Source organism: Mesitornis unicolor, unplaced genomic scaffold (assembly GCF_000695765.1).
Source record: "Mesitornis unicolor isolate BGI_N332 unplaced genomic scaffold, ASM69576v1 scaffold19751, whole genome shotgun sequence".
In the NCBI taxonomy this organism is placed as follows: Eukaryota; Metazoa; Chordata; class Aves; order Mesitornithiformes; family Mesitornithidae; genus Mesitornis; species Mesitornis unicolor.
In genome coordinates this window covers 70,734-79,869 of record NW_010164686.1, presented here as the reverse complement: position 1 = coordinate 79,869, position 9,136 = coordinate 70,734, and the positions used below count along the sequence as shown (strand labels likewise).

The 9,136-nt window shown below is 46.4% G+C and overlaps 1 protein-coding gene across 1 annotated transcript; it reads left to right on the top strand.

Annotated features, from left to right (window-relative positions):
• Positions 1 to 32: 32 nt before the first annotated feature.
• On the top strand, positions 33 to 6,378 carry AREG (amphiregulin; the record flags this gene model as incomplete). Its single annotated transcript, XM_010194402.1, has 5 exons — positions 33 to 201; positions 2,801 to 2,984; positions 3,434 to 3,592; positions 5,056 to 5,158; positions 6,079 to 6,378. Coding segments are annotated over 4 exons (600 nt in total), but the record flags the coding sequence as incomplete, so codon positions are not given.
• Positions 6,379 to 9,136: the final 2,758 nt, after the last annotated feature.

Below are 9,136 nucleotides of genomic sequence, written 5' to 3'. Positions count from 1 at the left end.
TAGAGCGCAGCGCTTTTTTCCCCCTCACAGCGTGCCGGCCGGTCGCCGGGTCCTCGCCCAACGCCACGGAACCGGAGCGGCACGGGGGCCAGCTCCAGTCCCGGGAGGGAGAGGCCGCGTCGGGTCCTGACTACGAGGAGGATGAGGAGTACGAGGAGGCGCTTCCCGTCCACCAATACATCGTGGACGACCTGATCCGAGGTGAGTAGGCAGCCCCGCCGGGGGGCGGGCCGGGTGTGAGGTGGGGTCGTTAGCCCCTCAGGGCCGCGCTTGAAGGCTCTCGACCTGTGAGTGCCAACTTTTTTCTGACTTTTCTCCCTTATAAGTCTGCTCTGCTAAGCTTGCTGAAACTGTTGCATTAAAAATAGGCTGTCAGGGATGAAAACTTTGCGTGAGGGCGGTGAGGGTGTGTGGAAGCTGCATGTTAGTTCATAGCCTGCTGAATTGCTCTCCTGAGGTAAACCCGAGAGCAGGACTGTGTGGTAGCAGCCTGCCACTTACTGCGGAAGCATCAGTGGGATTTATGGGTGCTGTGTGGCCCTAAAGGTGGGTTTTACGTCAGGTTGCCTTTCTTCAAGGATTTTCTGGGTGTTTTCTCATGATGGCTTATTTGAGTTGGAGTTGGCTAAATACTCTTAGGGAAAGCAAGCACTTAAACCCCTTAAGTGGCTGCAGGGAAGTTTGCTAAGCATCTTTTGGGTAATACTTAATAGCTTTTGTGTGAATTTATTGTAATCTGTCTACTTGTAAGTTATGAGAAGAGCTGAATAGCCTGCCTGACTATGGGGATAGGAGAATTTTGTTTGTTCTGCCCTAAATACAATTGTAAAATATGGCAGGTACCTACAGGTGATTTGAACCTCAGTAGATGTTAGTAGGCTGGTGCTGTTGCTTTCTAGGATGGAATCTGGCTACTATTTTTGCTGCAGAAGCACCCTGAGATTTGAAGAAGACTAAAGGACCCCTCAGGTGAAGGGGTACTGCACTCCAGATGCTCAGCCTGGGGAATTTGTGGCCTCTTGCTGAAGTCTTTCCTAAGCTGAAGATCTCCAGGGGAAACAGGAATGTCAGAGTTGCTGAGCAGTTGAGCCTGTAAAACTACTGGCTTGGTGACTTAAGTATTGTATAACTGCACAGAAACCAGAATTGTTACTGAAGGTGGTTGGTTTGTAGACCAGCTCTTCTACTTGGCATGAGGTTTATCTGCGGAGACTTCAAGCTGTTATGATTCAACTGCGGATGGCTTGCTTGGCTGTGCAGCTTGCAGACAGGGACACAGAGATCAAACTGACAAGCTGAGCCTTGAGGAGGGGAGAATGGAAACAGCCTCAGTTGTGAGAGGATGAGCCTAAATATCTAAGTCCAGCTGGACAGAGCAGGGGCCTCAGCTGTCAGTAGTTAGCTCATACTTCTAGGGATAGGAAATCTTGCTGCAGGAACAAGTGTTCCTTGTTTGCATATATTAATATAGCTTATACCATTTGAAATCAGGCTTCTGGTTGCTGAAGGCATTTTTGCTTTTAAGTAACTTCAAGCCAGGCTTGTTGCTCTAGAAGTTAAAATGATCAGCTGTCTAGACAAGAGGGAACTACACCTTGTTTCTTCGTGTGAGCTCTGTTCTTGTCTCCAGAAATACAGGGTTAGGAAGCAGTCGGATCAAGTTGCATCCTATTGTGGTGACTGCCTATGTGCATAGTGCTCTGGGTAAAATATTAATATTCCAAAAGTTACTTTAATCAGGTCTACAGGGCACAGAAGAGAAATAATCAGCCTGGAGGAGTATTGTAAATATCTCTGCTGCTCTTAAGACCTGTTCAAACTCACCTGGCTAACTGTTACTCCTGCAGAGAATGGTGTTGCACTGGGAAGGCTTGTTTCATGACTAGCAGTGAAGGGATGGTTTCTTGAGAGAACCAGTGTTTTACTACCTTGCTCTAAAATAATGCTGTTGAGCTTTGGCTGCTGCATGGCGCAGCTACGGAGCTTATGGCCCTTAGTGGCTTTAGCTTGCTTTCGCCAGCGAAAGGCAGATGATTACCCTTGCTTAAATCCAAAGGCTACAAAGTCACAAGTGTTTTAAACCACACTCTTCTAGAGGTTTGTCTTAATTGAGATAATGAGGGGCAACAGCAAGCGGCAGAACAAATAACCTGACTTGCTGACTATCCTGCCTTTGCTCTGTCGGTGCACTCGGCCTCTCTCAAAGTGGGAGAACTGGAAATGAGCTGTCATCTGCTGAAGACAGCACTGCAGGTTATTTGGGATCAACAAGTATGCTAACTGGGATAGCAAGTTGTCTTGCCCCTCTGCAAGTGCTCAGGACTACACAGTGAGCTAAAATGCCTTTCATCACTGCTGCGAATGGCGAGTTTAGATCAATGAGGGCTGTTAGCCTTTTATCTGAGTCGATAGAGACCTGGTGGATGGCTTGGTTCAGTGTGAACTCAGTTCTTTACAGGTCTTTGCTTGAGCCTGTGGAGTTTCACTCTGGTATCTTGGAGTGCTGGGGTTCTGCTGCTTTTCATCTCTGGTGGCTCTCTCAGCTCGTCTTCTCGCACTGCTTTTGGTCTGCTTTGGTCAGGACTTAATGGTGGTAGGGTTGAGCTTAATGAGCTTGTAAGCTTGCTGCCTTTGTGCTGGATGTGCAGTGCCCAGTTGTACACTCACTTGCATCCTATGCTTCCTGGTCGCAGATTCTCCTGCAGCGACCATCCCCATGTCCCTCACCAAATCCTGGGTTTTGGTTTTCTCAGTCTAGCTTCATAGCGTTGTTAGACTGAGTCATCTTGGTTTTTTTCAGTTGAACCTGTGGTTAAACCGAAGCCAACAAAGAGGGGGAGTGAGAAGAATGCTGGCAAATCAAGAAGGAAGAAGAACAAAGGGAAAAACAAAAAGAAAGGGACTCCCTGTGAAATGGAATACAAAAACTTTTGCATCCATGGTGAATGCATCTACCTCGAACATCTCCAGATGGTGACCTGCAAGTAAGTTACTCGTACCTCGTGAGTTAGTTGTGATTGGCACGTGCTGGTGGCGTATGAGGGCTTAGGGGAAAAATTGGTGTCAACTCGGCATAGATCCACCTTCTGTCATATTTTGACTGAGAATCTTCTGCTATGTAAATGAAGTGATGATGGAATCTGAGGTGCATAACAAGCCACTGAACTCATCAGCTGGTCATAAACTTGAACCAAAAGAATGAAAAGGCGTGTCTTCCTGGAACATCACGCCCAAACTAATCTCGACTTGTTGAAGTGCTGACAAACCGTGTGCTAGCGCAGTGACTGCATTTCATGAACACGCTCTAAACTGAGTGGCTTGAGGTTCATGGGAAACTCGGAAGATGTCTAAGTCAGCTTTGAATGTGTGTGGGTGTCCTTGGCTCCAGACAGCACCGGAGCTGATAAGAACTTGTGTTGGTGTTTGCTTGCAGGTGTCATCAGGACTTCTTTGGTGAGCGCTGTGGTGAGCAGTTCATGAAGACTCAAAGGAAGAATGATGTAGCAGACTACTCGAAGACTGTGTTGGTAGTGGTAGCTGTCCTGCTGTCAAGCATCAGCTTCATTACTGTACTGATCATTGTGATAGTGCAGTAAGTATTATGCTCTTTGGTGTCTCTCTAGTCTAAGCATGAGTTGTCTCCAGTAGCCCCAAAATGTGCGTGGCTCATCGGAGTTACCTGTGTCAAAGGAATCCAAAAAGGCTTAGTTCTTATCGCACTTTATGTCTTGAGGGTAGAAGCAACCTGCAAGCAGTAGAGTAACAGCCTCAGGCATGGCTGTTATCCAGCAACGGGGTGCACAGCTGGAGGGAAGGATCCAGCTGTCCATTTACTAATAGCTGCTGGGCTATGGGGGAACAAGTGCTGTCAGTCAGAACTGCTTGCTCTTCAGATGGAGGGAACAACCATTCCACTATAACCAGCTGCTGACCGTGCAGTGTGGCAAGCAGTTGGAATATGGGGTTCTGTTGAGAATAAATTGAGAGCACTTATCTGGGTGTGTATTTCAGGCTTTGTATCCCAACCCTTGGACCTTGAACAAGCAGTGTGCAGCAGCTTAGGCCTGTGCTTTTGCTAGTGTGCTCCTCAGGAGTTGGTGCTGAGGTTGGATCGTCAGCATGGGGAGCCTGACTCGAGTGTTTCCTGGGTTTTGGAGCAGTCCTTCAGTTGTGACTCGGCAGTTCCACCACACTAGGGTTTGGGATATTGTGGGTGAAGCTCAAAAGTTCAGTCTAATTTTAGTTCTTGATGAAGTACATCAACTGAATTGAGTACATGCTGTACCCTTAGCTGCAATTCAGGAAATGGGGTGCACGTTTGTCACATCACTGTTGCTTCATATTTAGATGTTAACTTGAGGAGTGCTGGGATGAACAGTTGTTCTGCGAACGCTGCCTCATTCCTCACTGCTGGGAGAGATAACCAGTTCTGTAGTGCTGTAAGAGGAAATGATCCTTGGTAGTTTCTAGAGTGAGCCATGGAATAGGATTGAATTTATTTCATTCTTTGAACTATCACAAGCTTAAAGCATGAGGTTCACTTATCTGTACCTTCATCCAGAGCAGCTAGATGATCTGTTTGGAGGAGTTACCAGAAAAGACTGGAGAAACTGGCAGATAATCAATAAGCAGCTTGCTTGTCTAAGGGACGCACAAAGTATTTGAAATCCCTATCTCTTTGAAGTCTGCAGGATTTGACTGTGGGGAGGAGAGAGGCAATCTACTTTCTGTAGCTGTTTGCTAAAGCCACCAGGAAATCTATCCCCAAGAAAGCTTCCTGGTGCTTTGCTCTAGCAATAAACCCTCTCCATCTCACTGTCAAAACAGAATTGAGTCAAAACTTCTAGTGCCTAACTGAGGGGCTCCTTGATGCTGTGGTGAGATACTGTTTGTTGGGAATAGTTAAAACTGTCTTGCTTGATGCTCCCCAGTGCTGAGGAATTGCTTGAGGATTCAAAGGACATAAATCTAAATGCTGCAGGGGATGTGGGGACTGGTAACAGCAGGATGTATGTCAGATTTCAAAATGACCTCTAACATGCTCTAACTCCGCAGGGTGAGGAAAAAGTGTCCCCAGTACGAAGAGAAAGAAGAACGGAAAAAACTTCGACAAGAAAACAGAAATGGCCATGTTGGTGTGTAAATGAGGAGAAAGCAGGTATGAAAGCTGACCTAAAACACCTTTCAGTTCCTCTAGGCTGGAGTTAGCCATATGAGAACTGCATGCATGCTTTGCAAAGCTAGTCTTTGCTTTTAATGCTTGAAATACCTTGAAATGCGTGAGGTACATATAAATGACTGGCACAGTTTTCTGGTTTCCCAAAACCGTCTGAGTTAAGCAAGTTCTTCAACAGTGCTGCTAGCTTTCTGGTTCATGTCTTAAAGAAAAAGTGAGGGTAGGAAGCTGTACAGAGGTAAGCAAACTTAAGAAGAAGTAAACATAGTATCTGGGCAGAGGCAGGTTTAGTGCAAGCAAACTTGCACCTTGGAAGATGGTGCAGCAGCCAGGTGGATCCTCGCCTCTCAAGAGAAGCACTGAGTGTTTTCATGTCTTCTCTGCAAGACATTGGGAAGTTTATTGTGCTGAGAGGCTATACACCAGGACAAAGCTGCCACCCTGTGAGTGCCATAGCTGGCCTCTGTCAGATCTCAGACTGCCATAGAGACTGAGCACTAGAACTCCTTGGCACGGGTGGATAACTCCTGGGAAAAGTCTAGTGGCTTTTAATGAGCAGGCAAGTCGGCCTCTTCTGAGCATAAGCATACTCAAACAGCAGACTCAAGGACCCTTCTGAACAGGAATTATGCTACAAGCTGAATGAGGAAGCGATAAACGATGGTCCTGAGAAGTTCTGGCAGAACTCAAAGTTTTGCTTTGCCGCATGTCAGCTACAGACCTTGTCCAGGCTTTTTCCAGTGACAGTTGAAGTGTTTTGCTCAAAGCTTACCCGAAGCTGAAGAGTAACTGTGTAGTGGAGTGTCCTCAGGTGTGTCCCTCAGAGGCAGGTTTGAGGTGGTTCTAGCTCAGAGTGCTCATGTCTTGGGTGATGATTAATGTGCCTGGTCTGCCCCTTACAGAACAATTCTCATGTGGCCACTGCCATGCTGCAGGGTACCTCTGGCTACCTGACACATCCACCTGTACACTCTGGGCTGGAGCTGTTGCCACTAAGCCCTGATTCATCAAGACAGAGGCTGCTGCAAGGAGATGTCAACGTGCCACTCACTGCTGAATCGCTTTCTGGGGAGGACAGTTACTGCTACATCTGGGCACAATGATGTGGAAGGAGCTGCTACTGTGGGTGGAGGACTTGCTGTCAAGACCTGCTAGAGCCTGCTGCTACTGAGCCCTCTGTCAGTGCTGGAACTCCAGTCTGCTGTGGTGTGGATGGACTTTCTTCTGTCAGCAAGTCTCCTTTGGCAGCAATAAGTCTATGGAAGACCTGCCTTTGGCTTTCAGGAATGGATGGAGGGGAGAATATTCCCTCGCCTCTCCCAGAGTTAAAAAGGGAAGAGCTCTGGATGGCCTATCTCCCTAGACCTCAGTGGATGAAAAACCTAATTCTGCTGTCGCTGTGCTCCCTGTTGATATCAGCTTCAAAGAACTTCATCTCTAGTTCTGACTTGCAGGGCGTTGGTGACAGATCTTTGTCAGCCACACCTGGGTTCTGTTACTGTGTGTGTGGAAAGTAATCCCTCTGACTTGGGTAGGACTCATTGTGTGAGTGGAGCTATCCGTTTGTGTGTGCTAGCCTGAGCTAAAACTAGTCTCAGGATGCTGAGATGGTAAATGCAAGATCTGAAGGAAAAGATCCATGCTTAAACAAGCTGATAAGCCTGGACTCATCTGTTATAAACCCAAAGCTACTTCTGTTACCCAGTTACTCAGTGCTGCTTTAGGCAGCACTTCAAAGTATAAAATGCTTCAAATCAGATCCAGTCAGTTGAACTTGAGGAAGAACCTCTTCCTGGGAAGAATGAAATTGATGCAGTGACACCCTGCATGCAGTGGTCTCATGTGCTTTACTGTCTGATGTGAAGAACTCGACTTACCTCAACATTTTCTGACCCAAGTGTCCTTGGTTTCTTCAGCTGCCCAGAGGATCTTGAGCACAGAATACTGAGTTCAGTTTCTTCTTGGAAGAGTGAATGTGTTCTGTTAAAACGGAGCAGAATTCTGGTAGCAGAGAAACACCATTAATTGTCAAGTCATCTTTGTAAATGTGTACATATTTATGGCTGTATTTAATATTTAATGTTTCCATAACAAACTTATTTATTTTATAATTAAACTTTTTACATAACCTAATCATGGTAAGATTTTTTTCTTGCTCTTGGGAGTACATGTAAACACTTCAAATTAGAGCTTGGTTTCTCCTCAAAGTAGGAATTCAAACACTTGAGTGCGGAGCAAGGTTGTGAAGAACCACAGATTTGTGTGAAGCATGAGCTTGGTGCTCTCCAAAGTGCAAGTTGTTTGTAAACAATGTGCAAATGCAAGTATCTGTTTCAGTAGGAAGTCAATCTAATTTAACTGCAAAGGAGTCTCTTGGTTATTGGAGTAGGGACAGGCAAAGTAAGACATGTTGTTGGAAAATCTCTGACTGAAGTTTAAGCAAGTGAGTGGCCCTTTGCACTGGAATCCAGAGCTGGGAACACTGCAGAGGGCAGAGCCTTTCATCTCTGTGTGGTCAGTGAGAATTAAGACAGCAACTTGAAACTCGGTCTTAAATAAATGAGGAAAAGCAGGACAGCCTCAAGCCAGCAACTCCCTAAACAGAAAGGGAGCCGTGGCCTCCACAGTTTACCTGGAATTTCTTTTCCTCACCAGGTAGTTATTAGTCCAATTGTATGCTGATGTTCCTTTTGGGCACTTTCAGCAGTGAGCTGGGGTCTGACTTCAGGGTTTACTGACAAATGAGTGGCAAGGAAGTGAGTTTGGCTTTAAAGCCCAAGTTTTAAAGATGTTTGAGAAACTTGTTTTGAGACCCTATTCTCAAAAGTCTCTTTGAGAGCTGTTACTGGCTGTGGCTTAATGTGAAGCAGCAGGAGGGGGAACCAAACCCAAACCAGTTTCAATTAGGCCCCAAGTTCTGTATCCAGCGTGGGAATACAGCATAGTCCTGTTCAGGGTAGCTGAGGTGCAGTTGCCTTGGCCTCCTGATTTAGCCAGGCAGTTCTCAGACTGGCTCAGGACAGCCTGCATGGTATGTTGCTGAGGTACAGCTTAACGCATTGCAACATCTCTTGGGAAGATCGCAAGACTTCATTCCAGGGAACTTGCTTCATTACCAAAGCAAACAGCACTTCTCTGAGAAGCTTTTCCACAGACATTTGCTGGTAGAGCTCTGGCAAGAAAAGCTGTTTCTGTAAGTCATGCCAAGCCTTTTGCTTTGGAGTAAACAAGCTCAATCTCAGTGGTAACTGAGCCATAGCCTGGTGAGACTGGGGATGGATTATAACTCCCATTTGAAAGCCATGAGGCTTCGTACAGAAACTCTTCTGTCTGGTCAGCTTTCTGCAGTAAATAGCGAGTTTTCTGCTAGATAGGCTGAACGGATGCTAGCATAGGAGACTGAGCTGTTTTCCCCTCTTCCTTCCCCAACTTGAAAGCCTAACCGGAGTGAAGCCCCTGGTGTAACTTGTAAAGTCCATCTGTTGTGTATTTTCCATGCTCTGGTTACTGAGTGGACTGGAGAGAGTTTTCCAAACTCCAGGTAGAAACTGGAGGGGTCAAACTGAGCTGTTCCTGGGAGGTTGGTCCCCTGAAAATTTGAGTGTCTGCTGGAGTTGTCCCTGTTTGGAGTTGAACTCATATCAATAGTCAGGAAACCATCATTGTTGAGTTTCCCTACATGAAAATTTGGAAACAGCGGAGGGCAGGCCTCATGGAAGACTTGTTTCTCTCAAAGGATTAGCTTACAGCAGATTTCTGAGAGGTAGGGCAGCCAGCAGCTACTTCTCAGAGAAGACTTTTGCTATGGGTGGGTCACATCCAGCATTGCTGTAGTGCTTGCTAGTGGAGCAGAGCTTTTCTGTGCCCGAGAGATGACCACTGTCCTGTGCTAGGCAGGGAACTTCTCATGATCCCTGTGCTGGCTTGCTGACCACTAAAATGTTTTCTGTGTTTGCTGAG